The sequence below is a fragment of the Lygodium microphyllum genome, chromosome 11, assembly GCF_053477565.2.
Source record: "Lygodium microphyllum isolate KBCC chromosome 11, Lygodium_microphyllum_v1.1.10, whole genome shotgun sequence".
Lineage (NCBI taxonomy): Eukaryota > Viridiplantae > Streptophyta > Polypodiopsida > Schizaeales > Lygodiaceae > Lygodium > Lygodium microphyllum.
The window spans coordinates 111,840,993-111,861,371 of NC_141145.1; the positions used below are offsets into that span (position 1 = coordinate 111,840,993).

General features: G+C 34.0%; 1 protein-coding gene across 2 annotated transcripts; it reads right to left on the reverse strand.

Moving 5' to 3' along the window:
• Positions 1–3,390: 3,390 nt before the first annotated feature.
• On the reverse strand, positions 3,391–14,692 carry LOC148029241 (protein DMR6-LIKE OXYGENASE 2-like). 2 transcript variants are annotated; one of them, XM_087688013.1, is made up of 4 exons: positions 14,263–14,689; positions 13,530–13,753; positions 12,562–12,889; positions 12,068–12,460 (listed from the first exon to the last, which is right to left on the reverse strand). In XM_087688013.1, the coding sequence occupies exons 1-4, from the start codon at positions 14,584–14,586 to the stop codon at positions 12,197–12,199; spliced, it is 1,140 nt and encodes a 379-aa protein (XP_087544139.1). In that variant the 5' UTR covers positions 14,587–14,689; the 3' UTR covers positions 12,068–12,196. The 2 variants fall into 2 exon arrangements, with proteins under 2 accessions (XP_087544140.1, XP_087544139.1); XM_087688014.1 differs by lacking the exons at positions 12,068–12,460; positions 12,562–12,889 and adding an exon at positions 3,391–3,505 and having other exon boundaries at positions 14,263–14,692.
• Positions 14,693–20,379: the final 5,687 nt, after the last annotated feature.

The window sequence follows — 20,379 nt, forward strand, 5'->3', positions numbered from 1 at the left end:
TAAAAAGGTTCAATTGGTTTTGGAAGTCTTTGAGATCATCATCATTCCATTTAGTTTTATCACAATAAAAGAATACTTTGTCTAGTGTTTCCCAAACATTGAGTTTTCTATTTCAAGCTTGTCCATTATCAACATGATTGTTAACTTCATTATATAGAGACTTTCATTGATTATATATATAAGTTGAGCTACCATTCCTAGAGTTTATCTTACCAAATTTTCCATGAAAGCCTAGGAATCTTCTAACCTTTACTCAATCAATAGATTGCTTTTAGGGGACATGATTGCCATCCTTAAACTTTTGAAGATCTAGTTCAATAACATTGCCACCATGTACACCAATTACACATAAGGATTTTTCAATCTCTGTTATAGCATCTATTCTAGTTGATAATGGCTTCAGCTTCCATGCAAACCCTATATAAAGATAAACAAGCTTTTTCATTATCCTGTAAAACACATGAGGTGTACAGATATGGATATTCACTGAAGAAATATCTAAGATTAGCTTAAGCTGTGGATCCTTGTTGTGCCTAGAGGGAGCTCTATTCCAATTGACTAAGTTCAACTCTACAGTTGGGAACATGCAATATAGATAAGGAGACTGGGAGATGGCTTCCTTTGACACATTGTACATATATTTGAGTGCCTTTAAGTCACTAGCTATGTGCCACTCAATCTTATGGTTTCCAAATCCTTCTATAAATAACTCTTCTCCTACCTATTGTCTCTTAACAACATTTGGTATTGGTGTTTGATGAAAAATCAAATACAATATACCATAATCCTTTGTATCTACCTCTAATATTCCAAGCCACTAGATGTTGTGTTCAAATTGAACACTAAATGACATTGAGTTATTACAATAACTTGATGAAAGTTCTCTATTCATCAAGATAACAGAGATCCTCTCTAAAATTGTGCATTCCAAAATCCTTCATCAAGTTTAACCACAAATCTAGCCATTCCGTGTACCTCTTCTCGTAACAATTCATAGAATTATGGACAAGTCAAGGAAAATATTGTTATATTCATTGAATACAACTTCCTTTTTCTTACACTTAAAGCTAGCCTTGATATGGAAAGGGTCACCTGGAATTTCTATCACTTTGTTAGTTACTCTCTGTCTGATAGCTCTAACCCACAGATGGTCTTGGAAGAATGCAATTGTGTACTTATCCTTGCTTTATATTGGATTGTAAAACCTAAAAAAGTTGTATATAAGTAGCTCGATTGATATCAATATTACCTAGTGTCATTTACACTAACTCATTATCCAAAGAATACTTCTTCATAAATTGCTCCAGTTATTGTTTCTTCGCCTTTTTAAAATTTCTTCTCCTAAATATGTTTTTAGAGTAGTGAAAAAAAAAGATGATAACAAAATTGATATGCTTATAAAATTTTTCTTTCACTTGCATTCAATTGAAAAAGAGATCTAAACAAAATTAACATCACAAGTCAATATAATTAATTATAAACAATCATATTAAATATTTTTTAAGCAACGTAATAATAAGTGTGATTATTATCATGAGAAAATTACCAAAAAATCCATTTAAGTTTGTGGCTAATGCTCGAGGAAGTTACTATATGTTTATTTTCTACATCACGTGCATTCAAGGCCTATTTATAAATATTCTTATTTGTAAAATTTCCTTAAATAAAACATGACTTTTATCTATTCAATCTATAAATTACATCTTTATACTACCTTTTTGTATGTAAAAAATATATAAAGATCGTATTTTAAAAACACATTTTAAAAATACATATTCATGACTAACTTACCCGAGGGATAATGTCACATGATTCAATTTGAATGTATTAAAATGCATTCTCAAAATTTTCATTGTTATTTACAAATGGATTTTCACATGTAATTTTAATATGATTGTAGACATGCCCTAAAGTTTTTCTTTTAGTTCATAAATTGTGCTTACATGCACAACAACAAAGCTAAACCCTAATAATGGTTATCAAAGTGATGAAAACAATAAACCACCGATGGGTAGAACAAAGAAGAGTGGTTCTAGAAAAAGCTTGTTTGTAGAGATTTTACCATTCGAGGTGTAATATCACACCCTCGCTTTCCTCCTTTCTCTTCACATGATCTTTAAAAATGAATTTATAGTTATTACTACATTGAATGTGTGGTTATGCTAGATAGTCAATTGCTAACTGCAAGGATCTAGCCAATATTGCAAATGGAGAAACAAGTTGTAAAAATTTCATATATTAAAGTAAGGAGTTATAATGTTCTATGCTAATTTACACAAGTATAGTACGAAAATAATGTGTATAAGCAAGAAGAATGGATGGCTCTATAAAAACTTGTTTCTAGATATTTTACCATCTTAGGAGAAGTACTATAATCTCACTTTACCCTTATCTACCTTGAAGTCCTAAAGAAAATGTTTATGCATATCTCACCATTGAACATGTTAATTAATATGATAAAAAACGAAGTATTTTCTCCAAGGCCTTAGCCACTATCACGTTAGATACACCAACAATTTTCTAAATTAACCTACCTAAAATTTTTTTGCTTTACCCCTATCATAATTATTACATAATATGAAAGAGTAATCTTCTCCAACTTTAAAGTCTAGACCCAAGATAACTAGAAAGCATTGCTCATATTCCATTCAACTCACAATTGTATTACAATGAAAAACATGAAGACAACTTTCAAATTCTAAATTGCAAGACCCATCCATAAAATTAGTTAATTTGTCAATTTAACTACACTCTAAGTTTTTTTTTCACAAGTTTCATGACAAGGCATTTACCACATCTGATTGTAGACATTTATGATTGGAATGCTATTTGCACAAATATAAATATCTCTATTTAACCTATAATACTCTTTATGATTGGAATGTGGTTCTAATATATTCACCATATTCTAACTCTTTATATATAGGAGGATTATTTTCATCCACTAGAGCTTTGAGAGGTCCTATCTTGGCATCTTCATATGGTCCAAAGAGAGCTGCTAAGGAGATTCTTGCTCTGTCCTTTTGGACCACCACTCGATGTTCCACGCTCTTATACTTTCCATTAGTTAAGATCTGTAAGGAATAAGTTGGAGATTAAGAATAATAGTTGATTATATTATGCAAGGGTTATTGAGCTACTTACATTTGATAACCTACAATAGCTTAAGGCATACCTCAATTTGATCTCCGACATTGACAATGATGGAGTTAGGTGTTGGTTGTACAAGGATCCACTTGTCCTCTTTTCTAACTTGGAGCCCTGGTACATCATCTTGGAGGAGGAGGGTAATGCCATTAAGGTCAGAATGTGCACTCTATCCAAAGACTAGGCTAGGTTCAGGGCAAGGTGGATAGAAATTGACAACCAAGATCAAACACTCCACCAATCCAGGCACACATGATTCTATGTACTCTTGGATAAATCCCAAGCTTTGAAAGATTGCTTGTCTGATGTGACGAGTGCGAGCTTGTCGAGGTTGACTTGGTAATCTAACATCTCTTGTCTTCAAGACCACCAAGTTTTGTCAATGAGAAGTATGTGACACTCATCTAATCATTGTTGAAAGCAATCAACAAAGTCCTTAGATCCTTATAGTTAGCTTTGCAAATTACCCTCTTAACAATTCCACTTTCTAATTAGAGTAGAGACATTTGAGTATGTTATGCAACTAGAAGTTTTCCAAATCTAAAGAAGATGAGAATATTTTCACCTAGAGGATGCACAAAGTTGTGAATATTTCAAAGGCGTTTAGGATGCACCTTAGATTTCAAGATTGCCACTTCAAAAGAATGGCTATACTTGAGGTGAACCAAAGGGTTTAGTCAACCGTAGCTTTATTAAACATGTTGCACTTTTCAAGATGGCCTCTACAAAAGAATGGTTATTCTAGAGGTGTAGCAAAAGGTTGAGTAGATGCAAACTAGATAAATTTTTGCGATTTGGGATTCTTCTTCTTGAGAGTTATGCATTGGTGTGTCATCACATGATAGGTAGTTACATGTTGGGAGTATGGTGAAAGCACACTTGATATGTATCCTCATCTCACGTTTGGCCGTAAATCTATGGTGCCTTGCACAAGTATTATCAAATTTGTTGTTGCGATTTGTCACCTATTTGTACTTTAACCTGAGAAATTACTTGTGTAGGGTACACTTTCAAACAACGAAAAACTAGAGATAGGGGTAATTATGCATCAATAATGGTAAATATTGACATAGCTAAGGATCTTATACATTCACACTTGTTAGCTTGATGTATGCCATAGTTACTACACATCATGAGGTAGTTGAATTATACTGATGTTTGCTTCAAAGTACAAGAAAGATTACTTGCATATTTGACACACTATGTTCTACTGGTGCAGGCCTCCCATGGCCAAAAATGTAGTCAAGAGAAAGATTTACAACTAGTTAGTCCGTCTACTGCCACTCTTACTATGACTACCATCTATATTTTCACAATCCCAAACCAAATTGCACACCCTACCTCTGTAGCAGGTTCCCAAGCTCTGAAAAAAATGGAGCACATGTGGTAGAAGAATATGGCTCACTAGACCCAAGTTCAGCAAAACAGAAGATAGAACTCTAGGAGAAATAATAAAGACAGTGTGTAGAAGAAGCCCACCCTTCGACATCGAGCTAACGTATGAAACACGAAGTGAACACTCTGCATGAGAGAGATATATGTTGTTTTCGTATTTCATGCATTAGAACTTTTCAGAGAAAATTTGAAGAAATCAAATGCTCTCCCTTCAACATTGAGCTTACGTATGAAACATGAAGTGAACACTCTACGTGACAAAGAGATATGCCATTTTTATGTTTCATACGTCAAAACTTTTTGAAGAAATTTTTGAGAAAAATTTCAAACAAAATTCAAAGAAAAAATTTCGGAGATACTTTGTAAATGAAATTTTGGATAGAATTTAGAGAAAATTTCTGAGCAAATTCATTTACAATTTTAGAAATTACATCACTATTGAGCTAGCCAAGATCTGTTAAAGGAAATTACATACCTAAGACTTGAGCAAATATTGTGTATTATGGGACCTATGTGATGAATCTTGCCTTGTATGCTAGGTACTAAAAAAAATTAAGCTATAATAATGAAGTTGCCTCATGCTGGTGAATCGGAGTAAGAAAACAGCTTAGTGCTTGAAAAATTCGTTGTGGTTTAAAAATTCTTTTTAAAATAACATTTTCTTAAAGTACAATACACAATTTACTTCATATATTGCAAATATATTGTTATCATCTCGAAACATGTGCCACATGTCACTAATATTTCTAGACTTTATGACACTTTTATGGCATTACTTTTCACGTGAAATAAAAATTTTCTAGGCCTTTCATTCTAGTTTAAAAATAACATTTTTGAAATAGTGCATGGTGATTGTTGATAAATAAATAATGAAGCCAGGCTAGTGTCTACACAAACTTTCCTTCTAGGCATGTTTTCCTCTTTCCCACAACCATGTACTTTGTGCATAGCAAAAGCTGAGAGTAAGTGTGCTCCTAACAAAACCCATTCATGCTCAAAAAGCAATACATTTCTAAGGTAACAATCTTCTATTTGTCATTTTTTGGTGCACAAGCATTGAGAAATAATTGAATCAACTATTTTAAGACATTAAGAATGATTGAATCTGTTATTTCTCTTGTGAAACGATTCAAATAGTCAATTTTTGTTGAATAAAATGCGATAATGATCCACAAAGCCCCTCTAACCTTCGTTATTGCATTTCATAAGTCTTCAAATCTGAAATCACAAATGCCTAATGAAACACGAAATATGATGCCTGGTTCATTACTTGAACACTCAACTCGTGTTTCATAAGGACCCTCTTTTGATTTCACCCTTGGTATAGCTAAAGTCATCCAATTACAAGAAGTAACTAAGTTGTTTTTAAACATGTATGATACATTATGCAAACATTTGCAAAATTAGAGTATGATATATAGATTTAGACATAAGAAATAAGTAGAATAAAGTGTAATTTGGACCCATAGTTTTGTGCTTGGTGATCCAAGAGGAGAAAGAGGACATTGAAGCTTTGCTCACGTTCCCTTGATGAGCATGCTTCACATCAAAAGAGTAAAGTTCAATGCCAAGAGTGAGTGCTTCACAAAATGTCAAAAAGCCAAAAATGGGATGAAGGTATGGATGGGATTTTTCTAGTAATCTTGCTTTGATCTTGTGCATATGTAAAATGATGTGGTTCTAATGTTTGTATATAAGCAAATGTGGATCAATACTTTGTATTCCTAAACTTGTCTTGTTTCATAATTTAATTCTATGATGAGTAATTAGGATGACGAAAAGTAATATTTCTCTAGAGAGAATGGAGAAAGAGAATCTAAAGGATATGTGTGATGAGAAGCTTTTTGATTTTCTCCATGCAACTGAAAATTCATCCAGATTCATTAACATCAAATATATGCTCAATATTCCCTTTGATTTCCAAGAGCTCTTGAAGGATCTTGAAGACAAACTGAAGAATTATAGGAAGTGTTACGATAGACATGTGCAAGGCCTAGAGATTGAGGGAGTTGTCCATTACAGTGATGTAGTAGAAGCTATCAATGCTACTAGAATAACTTTGCAAACAAGATTTAGCCTTATTGATGAGGAGTTTCAGAAGAAGTGGGAAACAAATTTCCATTTTCATCAAAATCAACATCAATGTCCACAACGATGTTGGATTTCTTATCTATCTTTAGTACATGGATAGTTGTTCTTTAGATAGAGTACAAGAGAAGAACATAGAGGATATTGCAAGTAAAGATAAAGAGGTTAAAAACAAGGGGAAAATATTTTAGTAGGATTTTAAGAGCTAACTAATGTAGGGATTTGATGTTGCTTTGTGTAAAAGTGACAAAATTACAAAAGTGGAAGAAAACAAGATAGACTTGAGTGCAAACATTGAAGAAGTTTTCTTGATTGTGTCCTAACATTTTTCACTTACCTCATCAACAAAAAGAGATGTGTGTTGCTAAATTATATTCAAAATATTTTAATCTCAGAGAAGATTATTGCTTAGCAATCCTTGCAAGATGGGGCCAAAATGATAAGAATTTTATAGGTTATGAATAAGAATTGCTAGAATTCTTGATGTTGAGGGATAAAATTTTCAAGACAACTATATAACCTTGCATTTATGTATAATCAAATCATGAAATATGAAAAGGAGGGGCTACCTACAGAGGAAGGGCTCTCACAAATTCAATAGAGACTTGGTATTGATGACATAGGATATGAAGAGAAATTGAAATCTCCATCAGATGAGAAACCAGGAAGTTTAATAAATCTTTATGATGATAGTTTTCTTGAAGAATATGAAAACCCTAAGGTTTGGAAGATAATTTTAAGATATCAATCGTGGTTTATATTAGAGTTTGTTAGGCATTGTAAATAAATATTATTGGATATTTATCTATTGATAGCTTACACTATTATGGTTTATTGTGTAGATTGAAAATCTACACAACTTTATTGGAAGAGCCAAGGGCTCAAGGCCATTGAACTCGGGTAAGTTACTCATGAATATATGTATGCATCACGTGGGTTCAAAATAAGGGATTTTTAAAATACAAATTTTATACATTTTTTACATATAGAAGGGTGTAATATAAATGGGTTATTTACAGATTGAATAGAAAAGGGTTATGTTTTATTCAAGAAAAAATAACACATAAGGATATTTATAAATAGGCCTTGAATGCACGTGATGTAGAGGATATATATATAGTAACTTCCCCGAGCCATTGAAGCTTGGAAAAAGTCAAGGCCTTGGTCATTAAGTTAAAAGCTTAAATAATCAAACAATTGCAATTCGTTGTAGGAGGTTGACAAGCTCTCCAAGCATGCCAATGATGGGTTTGATAGCTATCTCGAATGTAATTGGATCCCAAGTTTTCAATAGAGGATCAAATAATATAATTTTAGTGGAGAGGAAAAAGGTGTAAGAGTTTTTGACTTCATGCTTGGATATAATGAATCTAAAGCACAATACTTTGGAGTTCTTGACTCTTATTTGCTCTCCCTCCCATGTAGGAGATACCAAGAGTCTAAAGATTTTTTTAATTGCTTGATAATGTGACTTTTCATACCTTGGGTTGACTAGATAGATAGATATGCATATTTCTTGATAAAATATGGAGCATGGTTGTATAAAAATATGTTGCATAGTTATCAAATAAAGAAAGTTAATTAAAAAACCTTGTATGAGTTAGACAATGAAGAGACATACATATACAAACTTCTTACCATATAGTGAGTGAAGTATTGATCACCACAAGCTTCTATCATTGCCTTTTTAAAAAGGTTCAATTGGTTTTGGAAGTCTTTGAGATAATCATCATTCCATTTAGTTTTATCACAATAAAAAAATACTTTGTCTAGTGTTTCCCAAACATTGAGTTTTCTATTTCGAGGTTGTCCATTATCAACATGATTCTTAACTTCATTATATAGAGACTTTCATTGATTATATATATAAGTTGAGCTACCATTCCTAGAGTTTATCTTACCAAATTTTCCATGAAAGCCTAGGAATCTTCTAACCTTTACTCAATCAATAGATTGCTTTTAGGGGACACGATTGCCATCCTTAAACTTTTGAAGATCTAGTTCAATAACATCACCACCATGTACACCAATTACACATAAGGCTTTTTCAATCTTTGTTATAGCATCTAGTCTAGTTGATAATGGCTTCAGCTTCCATGCAAACCCTATATAAGGATAAACAAGATTTTTCATTATCCTGTAAAGCACATGAAGTGTATAGATATGGACATTCGCTAAAGAAATATCTAAGATTGGCTTAAGCTGTGGATCCTTGTTGTGCCTAGAGGGAGCTCTATTCCAATTGACTAAGTTCAACTCTACGGTTGGAAACATGCAATATATACAAGGAGACTTGGAGATGGCTCCGTTTGACACACTGTACATATATTTGAGTGCCTTTAAGTCACTAGCTATGTGCCACTCAATCTTATAATTCCCAAATCCTTCTATAAATAACTCTTCTCCTACCTATTGTCTCTTAACAACATTAGGTATTGGTGTTTGATGAAAAATCAAATGTAATATACCAAAATCCTTTGTATCTACTTCTAATACTCCAAGCCACTAGATGTTGTGTTCAAATTGAACACTAAATGGCATTGAGTAATTACAATGACTTGATGAAAATGCTCTATTCATCAATGTAACAGAGATCTTCTCTAAAATTGTGCATTCCAAAATCTTTCATCAAGTTTAACCACAAATCTAGCCATTCCTTGCACCTCTTCTAGTAACAATTCATAGAATCATAGACAAGTTAAGGAAAATATATTCATTGAATACAACTTCCTTTTTCTTACCCTTGAAGCTAGCCTTGATATGGAAAGGCTCACCTAGAATCTCCATCACTTTGTTATTTCCTTTTTCTGTCTAATAGTTCTAACCACATATGGTCTTGGAACTGTGCGATTGTGTACATATCCTTGCTTTATATTTGATTATAAAACCTAAAAAATTTGTACATAAGCATCTTGATTGATATCAATACTATCTAGTGTATTTTACACTAACTTGTTATCCAAAGAGTGCTTCTTTATAAATTACTCCAAGCATTGTATCTTTGCCTTTTTAAAATTTCTTCTCCAAAATATGTTTTTAGATTAGTGGAAAAAAATTTTAAAAAATTAATATGCTTTTAAAAAAACTCTCACTTGCATTGGATTGAAAAAAAGATATAAACAAATTTAACATCACAAGTTAGTACAATAAATTATAAATTATTATATTTAATATTTTTAAAGCAACGCGTTCATAAGTGTGATTATTATCATGAGAAAATTACAAACAAAAACATTTAAGTTTGTGGTTAATGCTCGAGAAAGTTACTATATGTATATTCTTTACATCACATATATTCAAGGTCTATTTATAAATATCATTATCTATGATTTTTTTCTGAATAAAACATAACCCTTTTTTATTCAATCTATAAATAACATCTTTATATTATTCCCTTTTGTATGTAAAAATGTATAAAAATAATATTTTAAAATTACATTTCTTTGAACCGACGTGATACGCGCATATATTCATGAGTAACTTACCTAAGGATTAATGTCACATAATTCAATTTGAATGTATTAAAATACATCCAAAATCTGTTTTTAGATTAGTGGAAAACAATAAAAAATAAAATTGATATGCTTTTAAAAAATCTCTCACTTGCATTGGATTGAAAAAAAGATATAAACAAATTTAACATTACAAGTTAATACAATAAATTATAAATTGTTATATTTAATATTTTTAAAGCAACGCGTTCATAAGTGTGATTATTATCATGAGAAAATTACAAACAAAAACATTTAAGTTTGTGGTTAATGCTCGAGAAAGTTACTATATGTATATTCTCTACATCACGTGTATTCAAGGTCTATTTATAAATATCATTATCTATGATTTTTTTTTGAATAAAACATAAACCTTTTTTATTCAATCTATAAATAACATATTTATATTATTCCCTTTTGTATGTAAAATATGTATAAAAATAATATTTTAAAATTACATTTCTTTGAACCGATGTGATACACGCATATATTCATGAGTAACTTACCTAAGGATTAATGTCACATAATTCAATTTGAATGTATTAAAATACATTCTCAAATTTTCCCTTGTTATTTACAAATGGATTTTCACATGTGATTTTGATACGATTGTAGGCATGCCCTTAAGTTTTTCTTTGAGTTCATAAATTGTGCTTATATGCACAACAACAAAGCTACACACTTATAGTGGTCATCAAAGTGATGAATACAATAAACCACCAACGAAAAGAATAAAGAAGAGTGGTTCTAGAAAAAGCTTGTTTGTAGAGATTCTATTATTCAAGGTGTAATATCACATTCTCACTTTCCTCCTTTCTCTTCACATGATCTTAAAAAATGAATTTATAGTCATATTACTACATTGAATGTGTGGTTATTCTAGATAGTCAATTGCTAACTACAAGGCTCTAGCAAGTATTGCAAATGGAGAAACAAGTTGTAAAAATTTTATATATTGAAGTAAAAAGTTATAATGATCTATGTTAATTTACACCAGTATAGTAAAAAAGTAATGTGTATAATCAAGAAGAGTGGCCCTATAAAAACTTGTTTTTGGATATTGCACCATTTTAGGAGAACTGTTATAATATCACTTCACCCCTATCTCCCTAGATGACCTAAAGAAAGTGTTTATGCATATCTCACCATTGAGCGTATTAATATGATAAATAACCAAGTATTTTCTCCAAGGCTTTAGCCACTATTGCAAGTGGAGAAACAACTTGTTGAAAAGTTGGATATTAAAGTAGGAGTTATGATGACCTTTATTGATTTGCATAAGACATACATTTTCTTGATTCAAACTTTAATTTGCCTCATGGCCATCAATGGTATCACTCTAGATACACCAAAACCCTTCTAAATTAACCTAAAAGCATTTTTGCCTTTACAACCTATCATAGCTATTACATAATATGAAAGAGTGCTCTTCTCCAACTCCAAAGTTTAGACCCAAAATACTAGTTTGCTCATTGAAGAGCTACCATGTTTTTTTTCCTATGAACAGTACATTTTCCCTATCTAGACATATATTTATCTTATTTTTCTAAGAAAAGGCTTTTGAGATAACACATAACAAAAATCTACAAAGTATTAAACAAACCCTTGTATTTCTAGAACATACATACTCATGCATTTTGATCACATTTAGTAAACTCTCCGACATGTATTGCTTAAATTAAAGAGATGTTTAATTTGTCGGCCTACTCATTTTCAATGTTTATCTTAAATAATTCTAGAAGCAACACATCATTTCAACGTTTATCTTTAACAATTCTAGAGGCAACACATCATTCAACTAGAAAGCTGTACTTTACTTTTTTCAGTTTTTACTTATGCATCTCAAATAATGGGTTGATTTCAAGTTCATATTCAATGTCTTTGTAGTCAATACTCACACCAAAACAATACACAAGTTTCTTTAAAACCTAATCTCTTGAGAGAAGTTTTAAAATGAAATCAAGAACATCCATGGCTTATTGACATTCTAATGGCTATACATGTAATAAACTGAAGCTCACAAACAATATTGCACTAGTAAGATTCTAGCTACCATGGTCTTTGTTATAGATTCCCTAAACAGGAGCTTTGTAAGTGCCTCCAGCTATGTTCAAAGTGGTTTTATGAAGGGGTAGTTTTTTGACATAGTAATTTCTAATATATTCACCATATTCTAACTCTTTATATATAGGAGGATTATTTTCATCCACTAGAGCTTTGAGAGGTCCTATCTTGGCATCTTCGTATGGTCCAAAGAGAGCTGCTAAGGAGATTCTTGCTCTGTCCTTTTGGACCACCACTCGATGTTCCACGCTCTTATACTTTCCATTAGTTAAGATCTGTAAGGAATAAGTTGAAGATTAAGAATAATAGTTGATTATATTATGCAAGAGTTATTGAGCTACTTACATTTGATAACCTACAATAGCTTAAGGCATACCTCAATTTGATCTCCGACATTGACAATGATGGAGTTAGGTGTTGGTTGTACAAGGATCCACTTGTCCTCTTTTCTAACTTGGAGCCCTGGTACATCATCTTGGAGGAGGAGAGTAATGCCATTAAGGTCAGAATGTGCACTCTGTCCAAAGACTAGGCTAGGTTCAGGGCAAGGTGGATAGAAATTGACAACCAAGACCAAACGCTCCACCAGTCCAGGGACACATGATTCTATGTACTCTTGGCTAAATCCCAAGCTTTGAAAGATTGCTTGTCTGATGACGAGTGCGAGCTTGTCGAGATTGACTTGGTAATCTAACATCTCTTGTCTTCAAGACCACCAAGTTTTGTCAATGAGAAGTATGTGACACACATCTAATCATTGTTGAAAGCAATCAACAAAGTTCTTAGATCCTTATAGTTAGCTTTGCAAATTACCCTCTTAACATTTCCATTTTCTAATTAGAGTACAGACATTTGAGTATGTTATGCGACTAGAAGCTTTCCAAATCTAAAGAAGATGAGAATATTTTTCACCTAGAAGATGCACAAAGTTGTGAACATTTCAAAAGGGCTTAGGATGCACCTTAGATATCAAGATTGCCGCTCCAAAGCAATGGCTTTCCTTGAGGTGGACCAAAGGGTTTAATCAACCGTAGCTTTATTAAACATGTAGCACTTTTCAAGATGGCCTCTACAAAAGAATGGCTATTCTAGAGGTGTAGCAAAAGGTTGAGTAGATGCAAACTAGATAAAATTTTGTGATTTGGGATTCTTCTTCTTGAGAGTTATGCATTGGTGTCTTGCAGAAGTATTATCAAGGTAGTCTATAATTTGTTGTTGCGACATGTCACCTATTTGTACTTTAACCCGAGAAATTACTTGTGCAGGGTACACTTTCAAACAACGAAAAACTAGGGATAGGGGTAATTATGCATGAATAATGGTAAGTGCTTGTAGTTTGATTACCTTAGAATCTCAGGCGCACCCTCTTGAAACCCATTGCACACTCCTGGGCGACGACGGATTACCAAGGCATCTTTCCAATCACGGGTGGCTCCGGTCCCGGTTGCGATGGTGACGGCACTGTCGGCACTACCGAACGGTATTTTTAGCTTTTCGGATGAGGGCAAGTCATTGAATCTGTTAACGGCCTTCAAGACGGAGGTGAGATCTATTCCCGGGTTCACCACCTGCGGCAATGTTACGCAGGAGACGTGACAGAATAGTGAGACATGAATTGATGTCCTTCACCAGGCCAAATGGATCGATCCAAGCCAAATCAGAAGGGCATATATTTTATAGTGATGGATCGATTACATACGTATTGACAATCGTCAGCAGACGGCAGGGATGGTTAGGGGATATATGTATGTATGTAGATGACATCCGCGCACACATGCAACAGTAGCATTAGTTAATGCGAGATGGTTGAAACTATCATGACTGCGTGCGGTGATGCTGATATATGTTGGTACTGATAGGTGACATAAAGGTACAGTACATCAGGCAGCGGCAGGAAGGGTTAGATTGCATAATGCAATTAAAGATTGTGGCGGCATACGGTCACATTTATATATAACGGTGCAGAGATGCGGGACATGCACTATATTGATATCGTTGAATGAATGATACGCACGATAGAGGTTGTACTATTACGTTCTACGCAGGAGAATGAGTTAGCATAAATGAATGTATCAACCTTGAAGAAGCCCCAATCGAGGCAGGCCTGCCCGACCTGGCGGACGAGGTCCTGCCAGGTCTCAGAGTCGTCCATGATGGCGTCCGGGTGGATGCCTCGGAAGTCGATGGAGGGGATGGCCAGTGTCTCGTCCTGCGACAGCTGCACGCCTTTATTTATTATACCGACGTTACTGACGCAGTCAAGGTCGTCAATGAGGGGCCTCTCCCGGGCGGGCCTCACGTAGTGCGACGGCACGCTCGCAATGCCCTCCCTCACCATCTCACCCACCGTTTTCGATTGCTCCTGGCTGCTGCCGATCACAAGAGTCGGGCCGCTCGCCATTGATCTGGCCCCTTACACAACGCAGAAAACTCTTGGGAGGGAGACGAGAGACAGACGGACACTTAATGTTTTCCCCCTTACACGAATGCGCTACTTCATGGCGTTGTCTGTGAGCCATATTATAAGTGCGCGTCCCCCCCCCCCCCCCCCTCTCTCCTCCCCCGCCCCCTTGCAAGGATAGCGTGGTCCCCCCCCCCTTGCAAGGATAGCGTGGGTTTGGCTCACTTATGCGCTACTTCAATGCTTTGACTGTTAGATCTACAATGCTCCATTGAAGGTGGCACGAATCGTCTCCAACAATTTGTCAGCTTTTTGCGACCTCTGGCCAAAACAGTCTCAGTTGCTAGTAGCTACTGAAGTGAGCCAAATTCATTCACATGAGTTTTGTAATTTGCAACAAAAGTGGCTTAAGTATTATATTTGAAATCACATGTACATTTGATACCATAATTGAATGGGAATTTATCGATATTATTAGAGAATGTAACGTAAAGTTTGGAAACAAGTTTCAAGTGAAATCCACTATCTACAAACATTGATTTTTCAGAAGTGTAGAAGAATTGGTCTAAGCATCTCCTAGATATGCAAATTGGAGCTGCTGAAAAAGTTGAACAATTTTTATTCAATTGCAATTGTCTTGATGGGAATGAGTGTTGCCATATAAAAGTATTTTTCATGAAAGTTTCGAATTGATTTATTTATTTTTTTGAGATGATTTTGATTGAAAGCACTTAAAGTTTTCGATTTTATATGAAACTAGTCTCAAAGGTGGACATAAAAACATATACTTTCGTGCTTATTTTGGCCTCTTCGATTTTCCTTCAACTACTATGTCATATTGGTCAGATTCCCTGAAAGCATTTCTTCCTAATCTTTATTATTAAGGAGAAGTTGAATTTTTTTAATAGAGGGTCCCTTTAATTGCCATAAAAGTGCTTTTCTATCAGAAGACTAGTGTTAATTTAGAGAATCGTCACCTCTCTCTAGTAGGTCGTTCAATAGGAATGTGGTAGAAATCTACATCATGCATCCACTATCAAGTTATACATTACATTTGAATTGCTGATTTTAACTTTATTGTCCATGAAGACCAATCTATGAGACCACTTCAATCCAAACTAGGTTCCACCCTTGATTGAGGCTACAAAAATCCAATGTCAGAGAAGGAGTACCGATGCCTGACTAGATCATTGAGGTTTTTGCAACCACGTAAGGCTAAATTTCACAACCCTATTGTCTAGCAATTTAATGCCTAAGCCACCCAATGATTTCTTAGCAATCACTTGATGTTAAGACACAAACTTGACACAAAATAACAAACACTCCCATGTTGAGTTAGCGAAGGGAAATACCATTGCTAAGAACACCATGTATGATAGTAATAGATGTTTATGAATCACCATTTTACAAGGGGCACCAACAATAACACTAGTAAAAAGTTTTTTATGGAGAAGACACCCTCAAGAAACCACAAATACATAAGCTAAAAGAGGTATTAACAAAAAGACCTTTGATCATCCTACACAAGATTCATCCTAAGCCCGTTGAATCTACTAAGGTAAGAATTATGGACTCCCACTATACTCTATTGTAGGTATTATCATGGTCAAGACTAATCTTGATGGCCTTCCCATCAAGGGCCAAAACACAATACAAAAAACTTGACTCAAATTGGGAGCTTTTAAGTTGTCAATTAACCCTAATTTGGAGTTGACAAGTTAGTACATACAATAGACTACTTAATACTCCGAATTGGATGACTTGTGTCTAGATGGATTTGGATTAATGGCGTACTCTCTTTCTATCATAAGATAAGCCATCAAACTATGTAAAGTTTCAAGTTGTGGTTGTTACATTATGTTTTCAAACATTCTTATTTTACATATTTTCATTTTTTGGAAGTAGCTTCACAAACATCATAAAAAGAAATAGGTTGAGCCAAATCAACATCACAAATGGAAATGGCTAGGATTGAATCCACATCACAAGCAGAGATACTGGTGCATGAATCATTATCAAAGAGTTCTAGAAGAGAGGTATATCATCTCCATGTGTAGCTTGATTGCAAGAATGAGCTATTAAATAAGAAAAACAAATCTTAACTTAGGGCATCTATATCCAAAAAAGGAATGTGTAGGTCATAAAAGGAAAGAAGAATATGGATTTTTGGAGTGAAAAAAAACTATATTCAAAATATCATTTTTATAAATTTGCACCATTATTTATGGATATAACATCCTTAGTTAGTTTTATTAGAGACAGTTATAATGGCCTATTAAGATATACATAATATTTAGATGTTATTAACAATGTATATAAGTTAGATAGATATGTGTTGGAGATAGAGAATGTCTCTTTGAGGCTAGCATTAGACCAATGCAAGCAAAAAATCTATTATAGAACAAGGAAACTATTTTAGAGCTAGAGAAATAGAGAGATCAATTGAGACTCAAAGAATTAGTGTTGTGCGTAGCTATTTTCGATCATAAAAGTCAGGTTAGTCACTATTAAACCCCCTTACACTAACACAAAATACCTGGAGGAAGATGAGAGAAAGATAAACACTAGAGATAACACAGCCAAGTGAAGTGCGAGCCATTTTATAGGTGTGTTCTCTATGTGTGTGTGTGTGTGTGTGTGTGTGTGTGTGCGTGTGCGTGTGTGGGGGGGGGCAATTGAACCTACAAGTACAAGCCCCTTCTCATTTTAAATCAAACTAATTAACCATTTAAAAATAAACTCAGCATTACTCTTGTTGTTATCCTATTCTTGCAAGGATAGTGTGGGTGTTACCTCACTAATGTGTAGTTTAATTATTTGTTTGAGAGAAACCCTTTGTCGTACTATATTTATGGAAAGCTGATTTAATCTACCCTCATCCCACAAAATATATCAAACAATTAGTCCTTCTCAATAAAGGTTCAGCACATTTTTGAAATCTTTCCTGAAAAGTATCCTACCATTTAGAGTTGCTAGTGAAGTGAGTAAAATCTATTAGTTTAAAGAGACATATTTCTAAAAGGGACAATGAGGCTTTTGGTAGAAATTTACACCATGTATCCATTATCCATATGCCACATCTTAATCACTAATTTTAACCTTCTTCCCCAAGAGTAATTTGTAATGGCACTTTAACCCAAACTAGGCAAATCCAATGTCTAAGAAGGATAGCCCATTGCAAGTATTTAAGGCTAAATTTCAAAATCCTATCATATAGCGATTTAATGCCCAGTCCACCCAATGATTTTTTAGCAAGCACTTGATGCCAAGACACAAAATGCCAAATGCTTCCATGTTGAGTAAGCGAAGGGAAAGACCATTGCTACGAAAACTATGCATGATAGTAATACCTATTTATAAGTCACCATCTTATAAAGCATGGAGAGAGTAACCTTAGCTAAGTAGTCTAGCTTTTGAGTTATTTTCTATGCTAGCCCAACAAGATCATTGCTTTTGATTAATGCCCCTATTAGAGCAAGACACCCTAAATATATGATAACTTTTCTCAATCCAATATCAATAATAGACATTCTAAATACCTAGGCCTTATCTTACTAAATTTGGATCCAAAGTAATCTATGAATTGACCATGGATCTCAAACAAGGCTTGGATGCTACCAACATGCTCCTTGATAATATTCGTATAATCATCAATTATTTAATGCAAAGTAGGAACCATCTAGAAGTGGTAGAGCTTTAGTCTGTCATCATGACATAACATGCAGGTTTAAGTTATGCAATAAAGCGTCAAAATAAAATTAAACAAGCACTAGTGGAAAGCACTAGCAAAAAGTTATCTATAAAGAAGAAGACACTCTTAGGAAGCCATTGATACATAAGCTAGAAGAGGTATTAGCAAGAAGACATTTGATCATCCTGCACAAAATTGAGCCAAATTCCATTTTTACTAGGGTGACAACTATGAAATCCCACTATACTCTATTCTAGGCCTTATCATGGTAAAGACTAATCTTGATGGAATTTCCATCAAGGGCAAAGGCACATTATGAAAAAACTGGACTTCAGTTTAGGCCTTGCAAGAATTTCCATCTTAGAGAGAGAGGTAATTTAAAAACCATTAAGAATGGCATAAAACTCAAAATTTGTTAAAAAATATATTTTTATAAAAAACATTTAAATTATTATGTGTCTTTTAAGTTTTCAATTAACCCTAATTCAAATTCTAGAGGTTAATACATACAATAGACTACCTAATGCTAGAAATTTGATGGCTTGTATCTAGTTGGCTTTGGATTAATGGCATACTCTCTTTTCATCAAAAGATGAGCCAAAAAACTATGCAAAGGCTTAAGTTTCATTTTCCACATTATAATTTGAATTATTATTTTTTGGTATATTTTTATTTTTACAAGCAACTTCGCAAGCATTACAAATAGACATGGCTAAAACGACTGAATCAACATGACAAAAATGAAGAGGGATGGGATTGAATCAACATCATAAGTAGAGATGGTAGTGCATGAATCATAATCACAAACATATATAAGAGAGAGACATATCATATCCATGTTGATTTTGACTCTAAGTATAAGCCATTATGTATGAAAAACAAACCTATCTAAGGTTGTTTATATCCACAAAAGCATGAAGAAAGATTTAAGGTCTCAAAAACGCCCTTTAAGGGAATATGACCAAAACATTTTCTCAAAAAAATGGGAGCATGGTTAAATTTTTACAAATGAACTTCAAACTTGTCAAAGATTGTATTTTTAAAATCTACTCTTTCCAAGATTTTCGGTGATATATGGATTGATAAGATTTTGAAGTGGAACAATGAAGTCTCATAAAAGATTCTCTTTTGCTTAGGGGATATCACTATAATAGAACATTTTAAAAGAAAAAAGAAGCTTTATGGAATTTAGCCTCATCCAATCTTGAGACCCCATCATGCTATATATCATCAAAAAGCTTGCGAAGAGTAGGTTCTAAAACTTCAATCTCCACAAATTTGGAGTTCATTTGCCAAAATTTTAATGTGCCCCCAATTCACTACAAGGATACAGGAGAATAACGACGGCCATTTTTGACGCATATTAGTGACGTCGCTACGATACTCAGGCGAAAAAATCGGGCCGAAACCTGAGCATGGTATTTTGTGTGAAAGAGGGAGCGAACTATATCGTGCATTTGAGAGGGAGTGGGAAAGAAAGAGAGAAAAAGGGAGAATGAGAGGTTCTCACCATTGCTGCTGCCGTTTGTGAAGAAGAGGAGGAAGTATACGAAGGGCGAAGAGGAGCTACCGAATCCATCCTTGGACCTTTGCGGTGAGTGCATTGCTCCCTCTTGGTTTGTTTTTGTTTTTTCTCCTTTTCTTTTGCTTGTTTTTGTTAAAAGTGATGTGTACTGAGAGAGAAAGAGAAGAAGTGAGAGAGGGAGAGGAAGAGAGAAAAAGAAAGAAGGAACGAGAGAGAGAGGGAATAAACATGAAACATAATAAAGAAAGAAAGAAAGAGAGAGGGAGGGAGGGAGAGAGGAGAATGAATGGATAAAAAACAAAGAGGGTAAGATCTTGTTCTTTAATTTCTTCTTTTCTTGTTTGTAGTAGTAGTAGTAGTTCTTTAATTTCTTCTTTTCTTGTTCGTAGTGGTAGTGGTACGAGTGGTGGTGGTGGTGGTGATAGTAGTAGTAGTAGTAGTAGTAGTAGTAGTAGTAGTAGTAGTAGTAGTAGTTCTTTAATTTCTTCTTTTCTTGTTTGTAGTAGTAGCAGTAGTGGTAGTTCTTTAATATCGTCTTTTCTTGTTTGTAGTGGTAGTGGTAGTGGTTCTTTAATTT